Source organism: Scatophagus argus, chromosome 13, assembly GCF_020382885.2.
Source record: "Scatophagus argus isolate fScaArg1 chromosome 13, fScaArg1.pri, whole genome shotgun sequence".
Lineage (NCBI taxonomy): Eukaryota > Metazoa > Chordata > Actinopteri > Scatophagidae > Scatophagus > Scatophagus argus.
Window position 1 is genome coordinate 5,573,753 of NC_058505.1, and position 25,074 is coordinate 5,598,826.

The window sequence follows — 25,074 nt, forward strand, 5'->3', positions numbered from 1 at the left end:
TTGTGTATCTGTACTCATGACTGAAAATATAAAGCAAATACCCAAACTGTTAACATTATTATTTTATTATTTTTCACCTGAAATATTAGATTATAAAAAAAATGATGCTTTAAAAAGGTAAATTTAGTCTGATTCACCATAGTAACACTGGACTAAAATTGCTATGTGTTAAGATTTCATCTCAAGTGTCAAGTGTCTTAAAGTGTGATGCCTTGAGTGCTATAATCATTAAGCCACTTCTGTGCAGGTCTCAGTTCTGGCCCATTGAAACACTTAACAGGCCAGTACTGAAGAACTGAAATGTCTGAAAAAGAACATACTGCACAATACATACCCTAAAATAGTCTAATGACATGTATTCAAGAACTAATTCACAGAGGAATTTGAAAACCAATAACTGAAGCCTAACCCTTATTCTCAGAGTACAGGCACGCCACAAAGAGCCTTAAAAAATAGACATAATGTGTGTTTTCTTCTTCTGGTCTTGGTCAGTACACGTGCTCCTGCATTTTGAATGATCTGTCGTTTGGCTAAAGCATTCTCAGATCAGAAAGAAGAACTCTAGCAATTTTGCAGGTGATAAAGGTAGTACGTGCCTTATAAAGTGCAAGCCAATAGACATATTTCTGACAATGATGTTCACGAAATTTAATTTATTTATTTATTTATCTAATGTGGCGTGACGTGGACAACAGACCAGAACACACACTGGTTCTGTGAATAAATACACTGTAGGACTCAGTTATCCATAATTATATATTGCTGTATATGCTGCATATACTGGAGTTGAGTTGCCAGCTTTAATACATCTCTGCCGTCAAAGCAACTACAGCCCTTAATTAAAGCAGCAAAATAGAAGACGTGTTAGTCATCAGTCACTTTATATTGTCTCAGCTTGAAATGTCACTTGTGTAATTTAGTGAATGCACAGTTATTTTCCAAAATAGTAACTAAGTCTCTCAACAATCTTCAGCATTCAGAAAAGTTTGGGTACAAAGTTTTTGTTCATGTGCAGGACCTGGAGGCCAGTCATTCATGAAAAAAGTGACATCTGTCAGTCTGTCTGTCTGATCCCTCAGGTCATCATCTGAATGACCGCAAAGGTCATGATACTCACAATACTCCCATATTTGAAGAAAATGTCTCATCCAGTCAAACATCACTTCAAACTGACCAACCCACAGGCCTTTCAACCTATATTGGTTTTGCCAGAAGAGCTAAATCAATCATAAAACAACGAGAGCTGCCAAAGCCTTCTTTCACACCCCAACAATGCAGCTCTCACTGCCATGTTTAGGCTATTTTGACATGGTTTCAGAAATGTCACAGACATCAGCACGGACAGCATTCAAATGCTGCAGGGTCTGTGGCTGTCATGAATATGACCATGAGAAGATCGAAGACAGAAGCTGTTAAAAAGATAAGAGATATTAATATTCATTGCCACTTGGACCGAAGAAACTATTAAAATGTCTTCATGACTAATTTGTGGCAAAAGCAATAACAAAAAGAGAAAATCTTCATTTTATATGAAATTAGATATATCTTCTTTATAACACCAGGTTCAGTCAAATTGTTGCTAATCCTAAATAGTGAAAGAAATGATCCCCTTGGTGGAATTGCACCACAGTACAGATCGACAAATTGAACTGAACCCACAAAACACACAAAAGTACCTCCAGGCAATGTGAGATTAGCAAGAGAGCAGCAGAGAGAGAGAGAGAGAGAGGTGGAGGGAGAAAGAGAGGAGATGGGGGTGGGCGCTGAGGGGCTGGCTCGATCTCACCAACACCAACTAGCGTCAAGGCTACTGGAAAATCGACTGCAAGCGCAGGGCACCGTCCTCAATGCTAATAAGGAACACAAAACAGGCTTTAACTAGGGCTCGTGTGTTTGTGAATGTGAATATACAAGAAAGACAGATGCAAAGACAGAAACAGAGATAGACTGATGGATTGACAGGTGACCAAATACACTATATAGACCAAAGTATTGGGACAGATGCCCATTACACCAACAGGGACTTTAATGACATTGTATTCTAAACACACAGACAGCTTTGCAGCTCTAAAAGCTTCCACTCTTCTGTGAAGGCTTTCCACAACATGTTGGAGTGTTTCTGTGGGAATTTGTGCCCATTCATGCAGTAGAGCATATGTGAGGTCAGACACTGATGTTGGACCAAAAGGCCTGGCTAACAATCTCCGTTCCAGTTCATCCCAAAGGTGTTGGATGGGGTTGAGGTCAGGACTCTGTGTGGGCCAGTCAAATTGTTCCACACCAAACTCATCCAACCACACCTCACCTGTCATTATCCATTATACTGAGTTTTTTTCTCTCCAAAATTTTATGTTTTTTTGACCACCTGGATTAATCAAATCTCAAATCAAGAAACAAGTTAAAAGCCTTTTCTTTTCTGTGCCACATACAGAATTTTTAATCCCTGCTCACACACCCACAATTTGTCATCCATCTGAAGATCAGCAGTCATCATTAGTGTTTTTGCTTTTATTTGATTCACTGCAATTTGGAAGTCGTCCACATCAGTTTATCTTTCTCATAGGCTGATACGGCAAGTCATACAGAGAAAGAACTGAAGCAGTCGAGAGGTACAGATGGTACTCCTGTGTGCCTTTCATGGGTATAGAGCAGTAGTGGTAACAATCAGATGGACCGAGTAAAGACAGAATGATACAAAATATTCACAGTTATACATTTCTGTATGCACAGAGGTGAGGAAAACACCAAGATGTTATTTCCAACTTGTGACTGCTGAAGATTTTTTAGTTAACCTTGTGTAGCCCACTCCCATATGGGCTGCAGAAAAATCTGAGAAAGTGAACCGTGTGATTACACAAAATATGGTCAGCCAGACTCACAGTGGACATTAACTCCAACATCCAGATGTTTAAGTGAAAAACAACAAGGAATTTTACACCATGACCATCTGTAGTGCTGACCTGACAGTACAGGCGGGGAAAAAAAAAACAACCCAGGCTTCTGGGTTTGAAAGCATCTCAATTTGCATCTCCAGCAATTAAAACCGCACTTACTCCAAATACAGACATGGATTCTGTGAAGAACAAACATTGGAAACTTTTAACTAACACTCTGGCACTTGCAATAAACCATATGCATGTACAAACAATGCACAAAACACAAACTTATCCAACAGAGTGAGATTTGGCAACGCTCCCAAAGCTTCTACACGACAAATCTGAATATGATAACTGGCGCCTGGGAAACTTTTACTCCTTAAAAGGAAAATGTGAACATTCAGCTGTATTTCCAAAAACATAGAGCATAAATGTGTTATCCATCTTGTGCATAAAATTAGCAAGCTGTGTCTCATTTCACCATTCACAAGCTCCCATTTTCCGACGATTAAGGTGAGAAGTTGCAAAGTAAGCAGTAAATTTAACGCTGGATCATTTTTTCTGGATTGTGCCTCAGGCTTTCGGCTCTTAATGAATTAGATGTGTGAAACTTTTCAAGAGGCGTCTTCCATTTCACACACACATTTCATTAACCTGTAGTTCATTGATTATTGCTGTGGGTGTGGAGAAAAGGAGCAGCCTCAGATATAATTGTGTTATTGGGGTTGGAGGGCTGTGGCTAATTACTGGCTGAGAACACAACGTAGGCACTTAGACATCAGTCTGATGGAACAAACCACAATGGCTTGTGACAAGAGCTGTCCTCCCTGGAGTTTCAGGAGAAGACACGATAGCACAGTGATTCATGACTCACAACAGAATCACATCATCTCCATAGCATGAAAGATGACACAAGGACACCGAAATAAGTCAGCAAGTTTAGTACAGCTCAACTGAAAGACCAAATCTGACAGCAACCAGTGAAAAACAGGAAGTCAAAATTATTACAATTATTTTAATCACTAAGTTCATGAAATCCACAGCAGTCGTCATGGTGATGTGGCTGCTGGAACATGGTGGCGATGCTAACGCGCACCGAGTAACTTGGCTGTGGGCCACAGAGCCATTAAGGTCTTATGTGAGTTAAGCTGTTTACGCAGGGCTTTGATAACCTGAAACTGGGTCTTCTTTTTGCCAAAATATTCCTGTAAACCTGTGGCATCCTGTCCTCAAACACAAAGGTAGTGTCAACACGGCTTTATTTATACAACTCAAGTTGTCCACAAAAGCTTTACAATTTGTACGGGATACGACACCCTCTGTCCTTACAGCTTCCATTCAAATGAAGATAAAGTTATGGACAGAAGAACAGATGAAGAGTGTAGCAGCAGTAAAATCCTTTATCCTTTATGTATAAAATATTCTGCATAAATTTCAAATGTTCTAAGTTAAGAGTGAAGACTGGATGGTGCCGCTAACAGCAGGTAAGATATGGCATGTAGTAAAAACAACAGTAAAAATCTGCAGGTATGCTAATGTCGGCTTGCTAACCTGCTCACAATGAAAAAGTGACAAAATAAAATACTCAAATCAGACAGCATAAATACAGACACAATCATACTACAAATATCTACAACCAAGCACTAAACAAAATACAGTTAAGGCCAGTGGTTAAGTCATATTTGCAAAGTCCAGTCAAACTATTGGAAATTTTGACCTGCAGTCGTTCAAGGCTCGAGCCACATCACTAACTTGGATGATAATAAGATCAGAAAAATTATGAAAAGATTTGGTTTCCAAATACCCTGTTCATTAAACATCCTCCAACACAGGAGAAAAACATCAAAATGTCCTCTGTAACCACGTTTCTCTTGGTTCTTGGAACTGGAGCTTAACCAGGTCATTCTGACAAAGTTAAGAGGCTAAAAAGTGTTGAGCAAAAACCAGATAACTCAATTAACTAACTCAATTAACTCAATTTGCTGGGCTGTATGTAAATATAGTCTCAATACAGCACAAGAAGAATGCAGGACATCAATGACTGGGAACGTCAATATTTCCAGCCACATTTATAATCAATGTTCAACTTCTTCAAGTTCAGTGAGGGAAAAAAAGCAAAAGATTAACTGTTGGATGGCTGAAAAATAATCCCATTTCTTTCAACTACATTTTCCCTCAACTACAGAGCCTTTAGTCTCAGTTCTTTTCAGCACATTCATGTAAAAGCTAACTTGAATGGCCTGACATGAAGAGAGCTTATCCCACATGTCAGAGGGAGCTGAAACATGCCTGTCACCTGGCCTCCCTTATCTTCTGGCCAACACAACGTCTGACTCATTGCAGCTCTGAAAACTCCACATTTGGAGCTTGTGAAAAGGACAAGACATCCACAGCAGCATATTTCCTCACAATCAAAGCTTTACAAAGGGAGAAAAGGAGAGCGCAGACACCGGAGAGTTATCCTCATGAATATCTGGCAGGTTTTTTTTTTCTTTATCCTCCTGTCGACAGCTTGTCTGATTCTTATAAAACCCATCGTTCACTCATGTCTGTTTGCCTTTCACTGAATTGGCTGGAGATATATTTTCCACTCATTGACCTTGAGAAACAAACCACGAGAGTTTTCAGCTCTTCACAAATTTCAAGAGTGAAGCATTCAACTTAAAATCTAAATCTTGTTCTTTTTTTCCAAGACAAAGGAGAAATAAATGGAAAATCAGTAATAAAAAAAAAACTATCTTCTTTTCTCCAAACACCCTTTTGCAAAGCTCACCCCAAAGATTGTGGTGATGAGAAGCCAGGCTCGACTCTGAGGCCGACTAGTTTATTTTCTCTCTGCCATTTTTATCTCTCCGTTCACATGCTGTTCAGTGTCCATTTATCCGTGGTGAGGGCTTCTCCTTGGCAGGAACGATCACTTTCAACAACAGTCCCCGCGAATCAGAGCGACGTCTCACATCGTTCCAGTGACAACTAACGACTACCAATGTATCTGGGCAAGCTGCCAGTGCGCTGGGCTAGGAACAGCCGGGGGGTTGGGGGGTGGTGGAGGAGGAGATGGTGGCGGAGGTGGTGGTGGGGGGCTGCACGCTCCAAGGAGACAGAGGTTTAGCTCACATGTGGCAGCATTAAAACCTCACATCACATCGCCTCAGTCAACAAAGTCCCTTACATATCATGTGCCGAGTGAGATTGAATCAATCTGCTTTGAGAGGCTGACTCTGATACTGTATGTCCCGAGGCCGGCTGAGATCGGAGTCCGGAGTGTGTGTGTGTGTGTGTGTGTTTGTGTGGGTCGGGGGGGGGGTTGTCATCTGATTCATCACACACACTTCCTTTCTGCTCATTTGTATTCCCAAGGGTAGTGGGGTCGCCAAAACTTTACTTTATATTTTTTTGTCACTAACATTGACAGTAAAACACACTATCCCCATAAATAAACACTAATTGGTGGCTAATTTTCTTAGTTCTTGCCTGGTTGATTCATTGCCTCTGGGCTAGTATGAATTATTCATCCAAGTGGCAAAACAGCTTTATGTAGAAACCTACAAGGCACCACATTCATTATGCTATCATGCCGAGTAATTCCAGGCACTGACGGCTGGTATTAGAATAATATGCATATTGGGTATTCTTTTTTCCCGGGGCATTGGCAGGCAGTAATAGCGCTTCCGTTGGCAGGGACTGAGAGGGATGCAACACCCCTCATGGCTGACAAAACCCCCTTGTTTTGACAGAGGATTGAGCGAGGAGGGGAACGAGTGTTTCGGCTCTGCCCTCATGGAGAGGGGATTAAGCTGTGTGGCCGTGCTGCCGGGTGGCGCAGGGAGTTGGTAGGCTATGTTATCATGTCAATCCTCCCTCCCGTGGTACCACGGCTCTGCACTGGCCTCGTGACTCCAAACGAAGCACCTGGCTTGGCCACGGTGAGCTCATCAGGCTTGCTGTTCTCCCTTGGGAGCAAGGCTGAATTGCACTTTCTGCACAATCCCAAGTCTGGCTGACTGCAGTAGAAGGGCAAATCAAAGACACATATATTGTGAGGCTACAGGTTCTGTTTGTGCTCGGGAGTAAGCTTTCCGTCCCTGCTATCACATCTAGATCCTCATGTTTTTGTGGTACACAAGTTTGCGGCGACAGCGGCAGAGTGGGGAGCGATGAGTCGGACAGGAGATGGTAAAACAGAAATGTCAGTTCAGAGCAGGGTGAGACTCTTAAATGGCAGCAGGCGCCCGGCTGAGGTATCCGTCTTCCCAAGTGTTCAGTGTCTCCGCACATCCGTCTCTGCGCCAGAGATACCTTGCCTCCGGAGACAAACGCCATGTCCTCAGGCTATGGCAACATTAGCGTGAGGAGAACATGCAGGGAACACAAGTGGGCTACATCTGCCATGTTGATGTTACAGGCAGGACTCCGAGTTTCACAGTAAGAATTAACACAGTAATTTGCAAGTTAAAAAACATACAATAATTTAAGTGGAAAGGTCCAGGTTCAGTGCTTATTTCTCCATGTTTTGGGGACAGCCTAAATACATTTCATCCTGACTCTTTCCTTAGCCAAAGCAAATGTCTAAGAACAGAGGTTGTCATATCTTGCAAACAAAGTTGGGAACTCACTAAATCAATTCTGCAGGGCTGCAATTCACCTTAAGCCATAAAAAAGTTAATAGCACAGTTCTTAATGTGTCATATTTTAGCAGCAGTTTGTGTTTTCCGGTGGTTAAAGGTATAACATGGAGGATTTTCCATGAAAAGACTACAAACATTTTCTCTCTCAATCATCACTTCAGACCCTGCAGTCTGCCTACATTTTCTTGTTGTTCTTATTATTTTGCTGTGTTTGAGAGATTTCTGGGTGTCAATGATAACGCAGAAAGATGAGAAAGCTGAGTGTCGAGTCTCATTCCCAGGTTCTTAACGACTGACGTTTTAGGTTGGTGGCTTTTTGACAATGTGGGAATGAGATTCAACAATTGACTGTGTCTTTGTCCAGATTCGATTACGTATAAATCCTGAATTGTAGGCCTTTTAAGTGACTGATGGTTACAAACCCCTTTCTCTATCTAATTACCCAAAGCTGTTTTTCAGAGTTAAAAGAACCCCAGCAGACATAATAGCAGTCCGCAAAAATTGCTGCTTGAGTTGGTAAAGTGTACCACTGTACACTGCACCTCCCCCCTCCAATATAGGATTACTGCTGCCTTTTTGCCATGCCTGGTATCATTTATGACATCTCAGGTCAATTTGTCATTGTTTTGTTGGCACCAAAAAGTCCATTGTTCGGTCCAGACCTCACAACAATAAAACGCAATCTGTCTAATAGAGCATGCATGTTTGGAGGAATTATCTGTATTTCAAGTGTTTTCCTCATTATACGGAGAATCAGAGTGTGAGCTGGCGCGTATTATGGGGCATTAACATCATACATGTCCGCTGGAGTGGAATTCAGTCCCTGGGCCCAAAAAGGGGAGAAATTTGGCATGACGTTCATGAAATTAGATAACCCTGAGTTAGGTCAGGTGATGGACTCAGCCTGACAACAAATGTGCTGTCACACTCTTATCAATCTAGTCGTAAGTACCTCCTCTGATGCACAGACCACTTATATCCAAGGACAGTGTTCTCAAGTATTTTTGATTCTAGATTGCAAATGAGGAAGGACAAGACTTCACAGCCAAGACATCTTTCCTGGAAAATCGTGCCTGCAAGACAGCTGGAGTGGACTTTCTCCTATGAGAGCAACAGTGTAGATATATTAAAGATGTTAAGCAAATCTCAACATATTCCCAAGTAAATTGAAAAGATGTTTAAAAACTTATTAACGGGCAAAGGATAATATCCCTCCTGGAATTAGGGATTGACAGAATTGGAGCAACTCGAGCGAAACATTAATTAAGTGCAGGGTTTGAATGTTCAACCACTGCAGCCAGTGGACAGTCTGGCATCCAGTCCAACATCATCAGAGGAGGGCTAATGCACACATCTAAAATGTCAATGCATATCTTCATGATGATTACATATTGCGTACATTTTAAGAAACATCAGCGATGCAAGACCAAAGTATTCAGACAGCTCAGTCTCTTTACTCTCTGAGGGCAAATCTTACAAGCCATGACAGAAAGTCACACACTGGTAGAGTACAACAGTAATGAAAAATTGTGATGGAATCTAGATAAGAGCGATATCATAAATCCTGAGGCAGAAACCAAAGGTGAATTTTCAGAGTAAATGTCAGCTCCTCCCACATGAGGATAAGCCTCTACGCCTTGCCACTGTCACTGCTCCATAGTGTGTGTGCAAGTGTATTAGTATGAGATAAGGTGCACACATCCGAGGGCGTCCTATTTAATTTCTGAAAATAGTACCCTTTCACAAGTGTGCGAGATGAACTTCCACCTCACCAAGCTACTTAGAATGATTAGATTGAAATTTGAAATATTGTCTTCCTCCACAATTCTAGATAATAGTCCAATGAGCACACAAAACAATGTGACCCCCTCTGCTGACCCTCTCTGTGGCAGGGAAATTGCCTCTAATGACATGCTGTAGCACTGACACATTAAAAAGATTTTTCTTACAAGCTTTGCCAATTGACACATCTTCTGAAAAAAATTCTTCACATGCAATAAATACAGCAAGCCACTGTATCAGAGTGCAGCAAAAATCCATTTTTGCCCACAGCAATACTCTTGCATCACTCACTCTAAATCATACTGTAGTACCTTGATGTAATATGACAACTACACATGGTTTTGAATAGAATTTGCCGGATGAAATAACCTCATTTTTAAAAGGATGGAGTTGGGGGGAGCTGGTTTAACAGATTTGCACCGCTGTGGTTGCAGCAACACATTTGGGTGTACGAAATTAGAAGCCATCAAAGTAAAACACGTAATTATCTTGGAGAAAATGAATGTGCATGCATGCATTAACAAAAAATTAATAAGACTAATCCTAATCTAACTCTTTTTTATTTTTTTACTCAGGTGCTCCTGGAAAAGCTGGACAATCTTTGGGGATTTCTTCAATTAAAGATGTGACACTAAATCTCAGACCTGGTTATTATAAATCTCACCCCACCTTCGTTTCATCTTCAAGCCAAAATCACATATTTTTTTCTGTGGTCTGTGCTGAAGCAGACACTAATTACAACTCATACATAATCTTTTATGTAAATGTTTTTGCCTTCTTTGATCTCCCCGTGTAGCGGAGGACAGCCAGATCACAGACTTGGGTTAGATCTGACACTTGAGTCAGAAGGAGAGAAGTGAAGTGGAAGGAAATTTGATTTGTTGTGGTGTTTGTCTGCCCATGAGCACAGAGTGTGTTTGATCAGGTGATTTCATGTTGAGGTCTAAGACAACACGGTCAAACCGCCCAGATCTTTCATCCCCACCTTCTGGGACAAACTAGCTTAGCCTCAGATGTGAACCAGTGAAGATAGAGGATAGACGGGGATTTGAACACCTTTTAGTCTCTGGATTAATCTTTCTTAAGCCGCAATGCAATCGCTTCCTTACACAGCTCTTTAACTTAAGGAAATGCTGGCTATATAGTCGAGCAAATCGTTTTTCATAACGAACTTTTAAATGGCTTATATAAAATAAATTTCAATGACAGATAACGCTCGGTGCTTGAAATAAATGGGGCAAGCAGCAGCCATCAGTATCAGTGCGAGACCAACTGAGCAACACAACTCATACTGTACCTCATTAGCTATCACTCAAACGTAACACCGGAGTAGGCCCCTGTGGTCCTTTCTGAGGCTTAAACACAGCTGGGGGCCTGACAGATACAGGCCGAGTGTACGTTACTCCTCCTACCGACAGAGAAAGGTCAGCTCTGACACCCTGGAAGGAGCCCTGGAGCTCTGGCGGACAAAGCCAAACTGGCTTATTGTGAGGCTGAAGACCCAGGCAGCAAGCCCAGGGCAAGGCAGGAAGAACTACAGACAACCTGCATCCGGTCCAAGCTTGAAGGGTAAGTTAAAAATAAATTTAAAAAAATTTTAAATTTACACATTTACCCTTAGTGGTGTCAAAGTGTGCAGATATTCCTTTTATTATTTTTTACAGATATTCCTGTAGCAATCAGGTTACTATTGAAAATCAACAGAACATAATTACTAGCATAATAGCATAATTCTATAGAGTTTATTATATTGAGCAATCAACATTTATTTCAAAATGGTAAATTAAAGGAAAATCTTTACCATTACCCCTTTAAAGTTTGACAACAGCTTCCACATGGCCATATCAAGGCAGAAAAGGCTGTAGAAACTTTGCAGTAATCCACTGAGGGTATTAAATTGAGTGAGGGTGCATATTTCTGATGATTTTCATATTTTATTTGTAAGAAAAAGAACGTGTGATTTCGTCTTCTGAGAGTAGTCTCACTGTAAGGACTATTAACTTTTTACAAGCACAAATCACTTGGTTATGATACTTAAATATTGATCCAAGATAAAGAAGCAAGCACCAAGAAGAAAATGAGCTAAGGTTCATTCTAGCCAAACCTAGCTCTTTGAAAGAGAGACAGAAAAAGAGAGAGAGAGACTTCACAAGGTAAAATGAAAAAGAGAAGATTCAAAAGGAAAAGTCTGCTCGGTAGAAAACACCGTTACCAGGCTATCTTTGGCTGACCAGCGGGGAGTTTTGTATTTGCAGGATTTTGATAAGAAGAGTGTAGGTGTTCTCTCTTTCTGTGTGCTCTACAAAAGAACATGACGGGTTTAATTCACTGGTCTGAGGGCCGGACCCGCTGTCCTCTCCTTTCGTCCTGCCAGTATGGTTACTGCCCCTCACATTCCCTCACGCCATGGTGTCACCAATTAGCCAGGGCCCAGGTTTCATTAAGGCATCGGCGGCTGCTGCCTGCCGCCTTCTGTCACATCCTGATAATAAGGCTGAGATAGGTCTGCTATCTGACACACAGGGACGAGCAGGAAACACAACATACGCACGGCCAACAGACACAGGATGCCGACACCGGCTACGCACGACAACACACATCCTAGTGCATGCTTGCGGAAAGTGGCCACTGTCAGAGACAGACACACACACACACATATACACTGTGAACACAGTCTATGTGTTTATGTGCACAAACGCCTATGCACACTAATGCAAGGATGCAGTGGATCTGTCAACCCTTGAGCGTCTTTTGTTCAGGTAATTATAGAAATGAAGCCTGAATGATGAAATGTGGATAGGAGGAGAGGGGTGAAAAAAAAATGGAAGAAAATTCAACGTGTCGATGTCAAACCAAAGTGGCAGCACAGCTATGCATAAAAGAATGACACAAAAATATGACACCAAACTACAAAATCCGAAAGGGAAAAATATATTTGTAAACTCACTCTAGACTTGATCAGCAGCACGGTTTGCACTATGTATCGTGGTGCCAAACGATGATTTTTTTAGTGCCAATACCGAAACGTTGTACACAAACAGCTGTGCAATAACATCATCACTTGCAAAATGAAAATCATTCCTGCAATTGTCAGTCTCACCCAAAATTGTATTTAGTACCTGCTCTGAAGCTTTTAGCAATATCACATAAATCTCTGCTTTTACACGTAGGCAAACTCTGCTGATGAAGACTGTATGAGACTAAACAGACTGAGATTTCTTTTTTCTTCATTTAAGAAAATCTGGAGGTATACGATCAAAGAATAAGCAACAACATGATGAATTTGACCAGAGACTCGATGCTAGCTCGGTATCCGATTGTTTTCAAACTCAGTACTACAGACATGTTTCTGTCTGCAGCAAAAAAGTATTAATGTTTAATACCTCGACCTAATCATGTTCAAACTTTTCTCAGTATTTCTGAGTCCAGTCACACAGCAGCTTAGTGTGCACTGAACTAGGTTTCCTCTGTATGTTTCTGTCATTCCAGCCACGGCAGTGCTATTCTGACAGTCTGAAGAAAGCACAGGTGGGGTGATGCCGGGGTGAGGTTTTCCCCAGGGAAAGGAGACTGGTGGGTTGAAGGGGGGAGAGTTTCAGACGCACAGGTGCTGTTGAATATTAGTCTCACGGCAAGAAGTCTGGGCTCATGGGAGTGAATTATTCATCCTCTGGACCTAGCCCGTGTGCCTCTGCCTCACTGGGCTACTGCCAGCCTGATCTGCAAGGTTTGATGCTGCTGCAACTTCCCAGTGACTAAATAAGGCAGAGCTCCTCCAAACATGATTCCCACAGGGAGGAAATGGGTGTTATATCAAAAGTTCCCCAATATCAACACTTAATTCTGCTCATGTTCACGTTCAGTGATGTTTTAACTACCGACTGCTTGAAAGAAGCCATCTGCAGCGACATTCAGTCCACTAACGTCAGTATATCAAGTTGCGTTACAAGGCGAATCTGAAAGAAAAAACACTTTAAGTATTGTGCCTTTCTTTGACATGAAATTCTTTTGCCTAATTAATAAATTATTTAGTTGTGAAATGAGGCTGAGAAGGACACGAGCAGGTTGAATGTAAGATCGAGTGCTGAAATTATTCACTTTCAAACCAATTTTGGCTTTGACAAATGCAGAGCACAGGCAACTTGTTAAACCCCCTTTAATAAAAAGATAAAATAAATGAGAAATGTTAAGACAAATTGATTTTTTTTTAATTGCTGTTAAAAGGTGAGATTGCTTTAATGTGCAGAGAATGAGAAAGCCTGACACAAGACATGCTAGCCAGCTAGCATAACACGTGTCATCTGCTGGCAGGCATAAGTTGAACTACAGCTGGAACATAAGTCTCACTTCTCAATGTAACTGCCTGCTGCAAAATGGCTTTATGTCTACTGTTGAAATCAGACAATATCAACCACATGATGACTGTTTTTTGTGTGATGGAAAGTGACAACTGACAAGCTATGCTAATAACCTGTGGCAGGTAAACAAGTAAAATTCATACCAGAGTATCCAAAGGCTTTCTGGTTTATTTAATTTTCTTTCTCTTTCTCAGGTTTTCTTCATGAATGTCAAACAAAGACTAATAATCCTGACCATTTACAAAACTTGCAGTAAGTGGCAAACTAAAAAAAAAATATTTTCTATTGCCAAAACCACATGCAATAGAAAATAAAGTATAAGGATAAGGATAAAGAAATGAAACAAGGCCCTCTTGTTTGCCTAACTTTCTTTGATATATTTTAGTTAGCATGATGCTAATGGACAAAAAAGAAAGTAGCTAGTAAGGGCAGCTTACAAGCTCTTTTTAATTTGTTTGTTTGTTTTTACCATTTAGGCTCCACTGTTGTAGGTAAGAAGAAATGCAGCATCCAGCACCATGAGAAGCAAAATGAAATGAGACAGATTTGGTTCACAACAAATCTATGTTTTGACAAAACAGGAAAAGTGAAAAAATACATGATGTTGGTTGGGAATCCAGTTGCACAGATCTTTTTCTTGTCCCGGCCTGTTTTTTAATAAATGTCTCCACAGTCTACCTTCAGCTGGAATCCTATTATGAATGATGTCCCATTTAGACATCGGGGGGAAGGCAACAGGGAAATCCTCAGTTAGCCCTGGGACTTGCTCAAAGACTTTGTAGGGCAGGGAAAAGATATGTTTGCATTTTAGTCAAAATACAGTTTCAGCAGTGGGTTATGATACCCACGACAGAAAAATATTTGCATCAGAGCATTTTAGTTGTAGTTCATGCGGCTGCAGAGTGCAGAAAGACAATTTTCACCGTGAGTGTCTAAGAAAACAAACGTTAAGTTAATTCTCCTCTAACCTGTTTAAGTAGAGCTCTATTCATCATGACATGCAAAGCTGAGGCAGTTGGACTGATGATAACTTTGCTGAGAAACCAACTTGATGCTCGAGGCTTTGCACATTAATTACTCCTTTTGCCCTGATACCGATACGTCTCTGAGACATCACATCCAATGGAACTTATCCTCCCGGCCGTCGGCGTACTATCATTACAATCAACTTGTCAGATTTTCACCGGTTTGTTTATTCAGATGTGCATTATTCTAAAAACATGTGTTTTCAACTTTGTTTCCGTTTGCAATGCTGAGCTACACCCACACTTCTAATGACTCCTGTGCCCTGTAATTTCTTTAGCGTGGCAAACTCTGATTACAGGGTGGGAGTCGAGCTTCAAGCCAGGCATCATCTTTTCCAGTTATTGTTTTGTGTTTGCGTCGTCTCTTAACACTGGCCCCGCAGCTGTGTGTCTCAATAGCCATGTCGATGAAGCAGTGTTTAACACCAAAGTGATTTAGTACAACAGTTCGCTGCAGCAAAGCCCATGGCTACTGATTTTCAATGCATCGTTTGCTCCGACACGCTGGCAAACTCAACAAAGAATGTGTTAGAAACTTAGCTGACATCGGTGGGGCTGACGGACTGTCCTTGATAGTGGACTGTCCAGCAGTCAGCCAAGTTGTCCCCAGAAGAGCTATTAATGCACTTGTCTCATGTCAGATTTCAGTGAGTTAACAGACTGTCAGAGAGACAAGCACAAGTGAAAATATAATTCATGTTGTGATGAGAGATTTGCCACATGGTTAAGAACCAAAATGGTGATTGACACTGAAGTGAAACACCACAAGCTACTTCCACTTTCGGGGCATAAAGGGGTCATTCACATTATCATTTTTTGAATGTTCAGCACGAGACAACAGTACATCTTGCCTGCAAGTTCCCACATCTTACTCTTTCCCTCTGCTTCAGTGTGAAAGCATGGAGGCTCCGACAGATCCAGAGTGACCACCCTGTGTGGTGTGCAGCATACCGTAATGCCATTAAGCTTCCCTCTGGGGAATCAGTCACACCGAGGTCTGAGCTTCGGGCCAATACAAAAAAGACCCATTTGAAAAGGAGCCAAGTCCAGCCTGAGGAGGTCAGAGGGCTGTTTACAGAACAACAGTCTCTTATCGTCTGTATGCTTCCCCGAGGAGTCTCCACCGCAAACAGATAACAGCCTCCAAATAGGCGCCAGAGTGTGACCGATAGGAGTATAATCAGGTACATTCTGCTTTGGGAGGAAGAAGAGCAGGATAAGGGTGGATAATAGTGCACTTGGCTGTTAGCGGGGAGAACATACGCTAGAGGGATACTGCTGCTTTAAAAGTATGTATCGCGACATGTCCCTCTCAGAAGTCCGTAAAAACGTATACGGTAGTTTTCGGGGGTTTTTTCACCTCCTGATAACCATTATTCCACCGAGGCCTAATTCATCCTCAGGGATCGCTTCATTATTGAACAGTTAAATAGTCAATAGGTTCAGCCAAGGCAGCTTTTAGTACAAGGGCAAATAGACAGTGTAAAAGCCAATGCAAATAACTGGCACTCAAACAAGGCTTAATGCATTAATGACTGGATGACGTGCGCTAATGTGACGGCAACAGATTCAGACTGACAGTAATGGAGAATTTTGCCCCTGGTTATACTCAGAAGGCCCGGATGGGGAGAGCAGGAGGAGGAGGAGGAGGGATGTACACCTGCCTACTGCCTGAGCTTTGACAGAAGCCTAATAAATAACAGGAGACAAGGTGAAACAGCAGCAGAAGCCCCCCTCATCCCCCTCCTCCTCCGCCTACACCACCACCACCAGCCGTGTGAGGAGCGTCAAGCCTACGCGGACAGCTTTTTGGCACGAAACAGCCTCCTCAAAGTTTGCAAGTGCACCTGTCCCGTGAAGGAGGCGAGCTGTGGTATTCATGAAATTACAGAAGAAACTTTGCCGTCAAAGCGGCGGCGGGAGTTTTACTTGATAGACTTGAAATTAAGCTTCGGGCTTCACGCCAGGGCTATATGCTCAGCTGAACTAAATAATCAAAGCGTGCTCTGTCAGAATCAGTTGTCAGTGCACACGATAACCTCTGGGTTGTGTGTGACAATGCTTAATAGAAGCAAGCAGAATGAACAGCGGGTGCTGAAGATAAGTGAGGAACGTGCCAGGGTTGGGGTTACTTCAGTCGGAGTGTAAAAACCATTGGTGCAACTGGATCATACAGATCCAGTTCTCAAGACTTCAGGTGTGGACATTTTTTGAGTAAAAGCGAGCCGACATCCTCTCTGGCACGCAGCTATGAGGCCTACACATCAATTTGAGTCGACACACTGTAATGTCCTGATTTAAACTGCTTCTCCTCCTCCTCCCTCGTTCCCCTCCTCCTTCTCGTCACCATTAATAACAATTGAGACCCTTGGAGCATTAATTAGCGAAATTTTCTTGAGTGCCTGGACTCTCTGAGCCACCTACAATGAATGCAGATTTCTGTAAACATGATCCGCTGCATAGTAAGTTGTTGTTTTTCTACTGAGAGGATTTTTTTTATTTTTTTTTTTAGACATGGTGATGAGATCACAGAATTGTTCGAGCATGCCTCAGACACACAAACACTTTCTCTCTCTCTCTCTTTTACAAACACTCCCCTCTCTGTCTCTCACTCTCTTCATTAGGCAGCCCCTGTGCTGGCCTGTGTGCGATTCATTAGCTTTTATCCTCTTCATTTGAAGAAGGAGCTGTGTATAATTAGAGCAGCTCTGTTTGTCCAGCATCCTTCACACAGTCACATCTCAAGGCCAATTATCATTCTGTTGCAGAGCTCACAGATAACATAGCCACATCAGCCGCCTCGAGAATGAACTTCAAACTATTACTGCCTCTCAAGAATGTAAATAAAATCACTTGCAAATCAACAGCTAATGATTGAATGTGGAGTGGCACTCCAGGGATATGAAGATGGTGATCATATTGGCAGACTTTGAGTTAGAAGATTTTACTCACTTTTCTTTTTGCTTGAAAGTGCCCACGACAGGCCAACACTTAACCACTTTCCACCCTTACACTGCAGTTTGGACAGTCACGTGTTTGTTGTTGTGCACTCAGACACTTTGACCCAGCGTCACAGTTTCATTCACAGAGTGCTTTCAGCTTTGATTTAAGCTTTAAGTCTTAAATTGAGCCTTAATTTCGCTGCAGCCATTTTATACAAAGTCTCCCCCACCCCCCAGACTTTGATTCCCCTCCAGATCTCAGGACAGTGCAGCAGGACAAGGATCCCAAACACACAGTGAAAGCTTCCAGAAAGCTTTTTATAGTCAACAGTGGAATGTTACAGACCGGCCAGGCCAGTCATCTGACTCTGTCCAAATTATCATGTGTTTCACCGGCTAAGGACCAGACTGAAGGTGCCTGAAGAGTCAGCTGATGTATATTAAATAACCACAGGAAATAAGAGATTACAGGAAATAAGAGATTATAAGAGATTGTCTTCACGCACTCTTAGGCAAAACAAACCCTGAACCTGAAGCAGCGTTCATCTGGTGACAATTTTAATATTAAAGCTGAGATTCAGATACTTTTAAAATCAAATGGCCTCACTATACAAATAGACTGCACTTTCTGTTTTGTTCTTAAAGCAAACTATAATACCACTTTTATTCATTTAGGTTTGTTAGTTATGAAGTTAGAAAGAAGAAGAAAAAGAGAACATCTGTGATCTTGACTCTCCATGAACCATGAAGTGGACAGAGTTGTGTTTACTCTAAGTGCATCAGACAACATCAAAAAACTGCCTCATGTCCCGTTTAAAGTGTTACGACTCGTGTCAGTAACACAAGTTTGAACAGGACAGACTCTTAACCAATCCAGTCTCTGCACTCGTTGTTACCTGCTGCCTAAACTGATGGAAGAGTCCACCCTTGGTTACTCACACATCATCAATCTGTGATGCTCAGAGTGTCTCTGGGGTTATTTTTTGATGAAGTGTTGTTTACTTCTTTTGGTGTTTTGACTTCTCCTCAACCTCCCTTATCTACTACCTCAGCTACTGACTTCCTACATTTCCAAAAATGCCTTGTGGCAACTTCCACAGAACAGACGCTGACTTTTCCCATTGAAACAAAGCTGAATAACGTCTCAAGCTGCGTGCCCTTTCCTCAGAATGCACCGCGTCTTTCTGATACAACACATCTAATGAGGATAGCAAAATATCAGACATCTTCCTCTCAAGAAAAATCTTCTGGTTCTTGTTTGAGGAACTGACACCGTTTTCTGACATGTGCTGCTGACGCTTCAGAGAGCAAACTTTGTAAGCGTTTAGGGTGTAATTTTCCTTTAGGCACTTGAATGTTATTTGCATGGGTACGAAGCTGAGATGCACAGACGCCGAAAAGTCCTGTATGACCTCAGGTTAGAACTCAGATTTTATTTTTTCACACGTAGTGCAGAGTTCTCTACCAGTGAGAACTTCGTACGAAAGGTCTGAGTCCACACAGAAGCGCTTAACATTGCAAGTTCTTAAAGTTTCCCCCCTCCCATGTCTACCAGCAGTGATCAGTCTTAAGACAGGCCTGCTGACAAACTCAGACTCAGACCGTCTTCTCGGAAGTCACACGTGCACCCGCAGTGTTTGAACAGCTTCAGTAAATCCACGTCCTTCCGCCGCCTTCATTATCATCATAATATAAGTGTCTGAAAAGCAAAGTTACAGAAGAATGTAGACACCTCACTTTCTGCTTTGTGCTATCATCAATCACCATGGAGCTTTTTTTTCCCTCCTCAAACACTGGTTGAAGCCATCAAAAAAAAAAAAAAAAAAAAAAAAAAAAAAAAGCACTACATGCATATTTAATTTCATTCTCCACTGGCTCACACAAAGGAAACTGCCACCGTGCAGGACACCTTTCGGAAAAGTCTCTATTAAATCTGAGACAGCGGGGAGAGGAGGGGGAGAAAAAAAATGAAGAAAAGAAGCATTTCATGAGTGAAAAACTATCTAAATTATTGCCAGACTTGAACTGAAGTGCTGTTTGTCTTCACGAGCGGCCAATGTGTCGTTTTACTCCTTAGTCACAGCTTGGATGGCAATCAGGATCGGTCAACCAGGACGCTATCAGCAGCAGTCATTCTGCAAATGACAAACTGCAGCTCTGCACCCCGAGCATGGGCATTATTCTCAACACACGGCTCGCCCCTATCAGAAAACGAGGCAGGTTTTATGGCTGCTGGAAAAGGCGGTAAACATAACAAAGCGCGCAGCTCCTTGGAATTTAATGTGCTCGGCCAAAAGACAGAGTATAGATATCAAAGGCCAGGCCTGCTAGGACAAAAAAAGAAAGAGCTGTCCTCATAATGTAGAAAGCAGAAGCACTAGCCATACACAACAAGTGATTTATAGTGATGTTTTGCTTTTTTGTTTTATCTTAGCTTTCTCTCTGAAGCAAGAGCATCCAGTGGGCATCGGGAACGCAACAGGAAAGGGGGGTTGGGGGGCAACAACAAAAGAGCAGTTCATCTCTACGATGCCACAGAGAGAAGATACCCAGGTGCATAAACAAGCTCACAAAGGGAGGAAGATGAAACCGATATGGCCTGATCCATCCCGATTACGGAGTTGGTTTTGTTGAAACGTGAATTAAAAGACTTTGTTCCCTGTGATCGAACTGAGCCTGCACAGTCACAAGGCGCTGATACCTTGTGTACAGAAGCAAACCGGTGCTCTGGTTACCTCAGTGATCTAATTACCACACGGGCTGTTATCACATAGTCTCCGTAACAAATGTCTCGAGCCGCATGCACGGGCTCACATTTAGCCTCCACCTCTCCATCCGTGTGTGGCTAATCCGTCACCCAGCCAGAGAGAGAGAGAGGGGAACACACATCCAAATTGATTTCTTCCTGGTTTACATATTTACACACACACTCATGCAATTAGGAGCACATTTATCGATGGTTTGGGCAGCACTGGGAGCCCTGCAGTGCGGCTCACTTCAATAAATCTCCCAGTCCTGCAAGTTGCCAACGGGCAAGACTGATGAACCTCACACAAAAGTGGACTGGGAATACTTTGAGCTTCAGGCTAAGAGAGTTCTCACTCACTAAAGTTGACCCCTGGCGTTTACGGCGCTTGATAAAAATACATATTACAAAAATTCATCCTAAAACATTTTAGTCCATCTTTTCTCAATATCTTCTCCTGAGTAAAACCATCCTGATTTGAATGGGACCAGTTTGAAAAATAAAGTGGGTACACAAAAATTAAACGAAAGGAATCTAATTCATGTTGCAGCTAACTTGTGAGTTGTGATCAGACTGAAATTGTGTCACAGCACAGACATGATTAGCATCCAAAGTGCATCTGAGTCCTGGTCTCTGAGTGCTGGTCTATGCGTCCGCCCCGTGGTCCTCCACTCTGAGCAGCTGGACTTCATCATCTGGGCTCATCATATTAGACTGTGTGTACCATGCTGCCCCCAGCAGGCTCTCGGAAAAATCTGTCAGTCGTCTGCTGAATCCCACAGCATCCTGCTTTAACTGAAGCCACACGTCAGTCTGCACCCTCACCTCACACATCGCCTGCTCGGGGTGGACAGTCAAGCACATTCAGATCTCTGGCTTCTTCGCTTCATGTTTTAATGAACCTTTTTTTTTTTTTAATGCGGCTCTAATTGATCACCACCAGACTGGACATCCATCCTCTGTGCACTGATTGGCATGAATATAGGCTAATGTGCCTTTTTCCACACAGATAATTCCACGGTGGAGAGACAGCAGAAATGACCTCTTTATGGGATAAATTAAACTGTTAATGTCCCCTGAGGCGATCTGCGGCCATTACAGTGATGCTGAAAGTCTGTTCACTAATTCTAATAAGTCTATTGACTATGTGGTACTAATCCCTGAACTTTTTTTTTCCTCTCCACAAAGCTCTGAACAGACTTACTACAAATGAAGCTGCTGTTGTATGAATCCCATTCGTTTGAGGAGGACACGCAGGAAGTTTGCATCAATGAGTCAGACGGCGAAACGACAAACGCAATTTGAAGTGAAAAATGAGAAACTTTGCGGGGATACGTCGAAGCATGTGTTTTCAGCTGAAAACTGGACACATGCAAGGGAAAGTGACGGAGGAAATGAGCTTATACCGCTAAATTTAATTAAAATACACTGTTGCACGTGGACACGTCCACAAAGTGTGTTTTCCGAGCTATTTTTATAAAGACACCAAAATGTCACACAGCTCGCTACAGCAGAGGTGAATGACGTGGGCTTTGATGTTATGCACGCACGTTGAATTGTGCTCGTGCTTAAGGTGAAAAACACCCGCTATGTAAAACAAAAACAAACAAAAAGTCAAATATAATTCACAGTAAGCATTTAACCTACGCGTTAAAGCGACTTGAACCCAAGTCTACATGGACACTGGGACGTTACAGAGGAAGTTCAGGCGGAGTTCAGGCTGAAATCGCGGCAGCAGGTCTCGTTTGGCTTACGTCCCCGCCGTATACAACCCACCTCGTGACACCTCGCTGCCCGAATCCCTTCAGGTTAATCACATTAGACAGCAACTAATCAAGATAAAGTTAGACACAAACAATAAACTCCTTAAACTTGTTTTCGTGTAAATCGTGGCATTGAAAACAGACGCAGCAGCTCGCGTGCCCGCAGCGCACCTGCTCGTTGCGCACAAGGTGAGAACAAACTACTGACGGACGTCGGCACTAAAGCGGCAAACTGTGACATTCTGCTTCTCGGAGATCAAATGTGAGCCAAACTGAAGATTTAATGCCACCCTCGTGTAAGTTACAACACTTTCACCCTGCCACGTACGGCCGAATTCACGCCACAAAACACAAGTTTAAAGCCTCAAAATTGCGAGCGAAGTGTCGGACAAAACAGTGAGCAAACTGAGTTGGAGCTGCGCTTGGATCTCTCGGCTGTGGCATCACACGGGACTGCGCATATGTTCCGTACGTGCAAACAGAACCACGTAATCCTCCTTACCTTTAAAAACTTCCCCACCGACGGACAACAGCAGGGTCATGACAGCAAACAAGCAATTGATAACTTTATCCATGTCGACGGCGCCGTCGTAGCGTTAACCCCCAGCCGCGGGGTTAACTGGCAACTCTTCTTTTCTTGATTGCAACTTGAATCCTACCTACACTTTGAGGAGTGTTGGATCTAAAGTGCCTTCGCCCTGCCCTCCGTCCCTTGGCGTGCTTTCGGGTGTGGGGGTGGGAGGTGTGTGAGGACGCTGTCGCCGGCACGGCTGCTCCTTGCCGGTTGCTCCACACTTGGAGGAGGAATGTGTGAGTGAGTCCGCCTGATTCCTGAATTACGCGTGGATTGAGTGGTCCGGCAGCTCCGGGAGTGCAGCGGCTGTGTGCGCGTTGTCTGGCCGGTAGAGGGCGCGTGTGAGATGTCCTCCCTCCTCCTCCTCCCTCCTCCTCCTCTCCTCCAGTCAGTTGACGTTTGCTTGGACCAGGTGAGGAGCCTGAGTCAGCCATCATTAATTTAAGGTAGCAATTAAAAGCCAAGAGTCAGTGGTTTTGTCATTGTTTTTTATGACTACCGGTTTCATAAAGCATCATAAAGCAGGTTTAGCTCTCACATCAACATTTCCCACATATCTCCCTTCTCTTATGACCCCATACATAGACAGATAGATACTTTATTGGCCCCAAAGGAAAATTAAAAAGGTAAGAAAATGTAGAAAAGTATCGAAAAGGAACTACCTTCCCTTTGTCACAAACTGAGCTTGAAAATTAGTCCCAAAATACTGAAATGACCATAAAGTTCAGCAGTTGCAGGAAGAAAAATGTCATATTGTGTGTATATATATATATATATATATATATACAAACTACTTTATCACACGAAAGGGTGTTATTTACATTTGAGGTCAGTTACTCCAGCCCCCGTTAGGTGTCTTATGTAAGTGTAAAACTCCAGTATCAATCAGTCAAGCAGATTTATCTGGGATTCAGGACGAGTGTCTGTCGTCTCTGAGACCCAAAGCCAAAGCAGGCCTAATGCGTCATTTTCTGTAGCACACTTCTTAAACATGTCTTCAGTTCAGGGAAAGTCATGAAGGATCAAGGGTATAACACAATGTTAAGTATGTTTTTTTGGAGCTGTGTTCACAGAGCTACTTGTGTTAATGCTGTACAGAAACCTTGTAAATGATCAGGTAGTTTATATCTATGGAGATTCTCAGTCATTCAGGTCAAGGTTGAATAGTTCCGTTGGACGTGAAGAAAACACGTCCAGTTGCCTAATGGAACTATTCAACCTAATCAGGTAGCTTGATGACAGAATATTTTTTAAAAGTTTTATCTCTAGCTGGTTGTAATTCAGTCCCCAATACAAATTAATTTGAAAATAAAGCACAAATGATCGAACCCCTTAATGGTTACCTTCTGATGCTCACGTGACCTTGCAGTGAGGTGGTTCTTCAGCTCAAAATAAAAACAAGCTTTAAACCTCAGCTTTACACATGGAAGTTCTTAAGAAGCTCTGAACAAATCAAAACCTAAAATTCTGTGAAATTTCAGCAAACTGGTCTGCTGATTAAGATCATGTGACGTAGCGACAGTCAAGAACGGCTTCTAAATGGACCTTGTGGTGAAACTGCTTTCTCAATCAGGCTGTAATGAACAATTTCATATTTCACTGATCACCACTAATAAATCCCTTTTTTTCAATGCTGAAAGGTGATTTTATTAATGATTAACACTAAATATGTTATGTAAGCCTTTTTCATGCTCAACTTGACAGCCTAATTTATTAACTTAGCCTATATTTTGTTAAAATCTTTGCCAGCTGGATTCTTAATCATAGTTCACCTTGTGTGTCCTTTCGGATCAAATTCAGGCTTCGATCCTATTAAAGGAAAACCCAGGCTGACATTCAGGAGGACCTCATCATGTGACCTTGCACAACAGACTGCATCATCACACCCTTCGTTTTTTGTTTTTTGTTTTTTTTATCTTCGATGAATCAATAATGATGGCTTATTTTAATATACTGTACGCAAACATGTGTTCAAAATTAGTCTTATTTGAGTCTGCAAGTCCAAACAACAAGAAGGTATCTTCGTGGTGAATATCACACAGAGGCAACTAATGACAAAGTCAAACAATGTCGTTCCCTTATTGTTTTTGCATGCATAAACACACATGGTGATTTCACTTGTACCAGCAGTTTTCATGGGTAATTAAAATGCAGCCAGATTGACACGGGTCTACATTTAGTCTCAAAATGACCTCGTGTTGTCAAGGATATATGGCTCCAGTTGTTGTTTTTCTTACACAAGTACACAAAACAATGGCCGAGGCGTTTCATAGCGCCACATGTCTCTTTGTGGTCTTTAGGTATTGTCTTGGCTGCATCAGTTATGTTGCCAGGAATGCATGAATACCAGTCTGAGCAGAGCTGTCATGGGAATTGATGA

At 42.3% G+C, this 25,074-nt stretch overlaps 1 protein-coding gene across 8 annotated transcripts in view; it reads right to left on the minus strand.

The window, feature by feature from the left end:
• LOC124069664 (receptor-type tyrosine-protein phosphatase mu-like) overlaps positions 1 to 23,063 on the minus strand; it is a 138,855-nt gene extending 115,792 nt beyond the window's left edge. For 5 of the 8 annotated variants that reach the window (XR_006845082.1, XM_046409017.1, XM_046409018.1 and 2 more), the window contains exon 1: positions 22,623 to 23,063. Coding sequence is in view for 7 of the 8 variants with exons in the window: in XM_046409017.1 (XP_046264973.1) it covers positions 22,623 to 22,695 (73 nt within the window). In the remaining variant the exon portion in view is untranslated. The remainder of the gene's footprint in view (positions 1 to 22,622) is intronic. The other 3 variants (XM_046409022.1, XM_046409021.1, XM_046409020.1) reach the window with 1 other exon arrangement.
• Between the last annotated feature and the right edge of the window lie 2,011 nt (positions 23,064 to 25,074).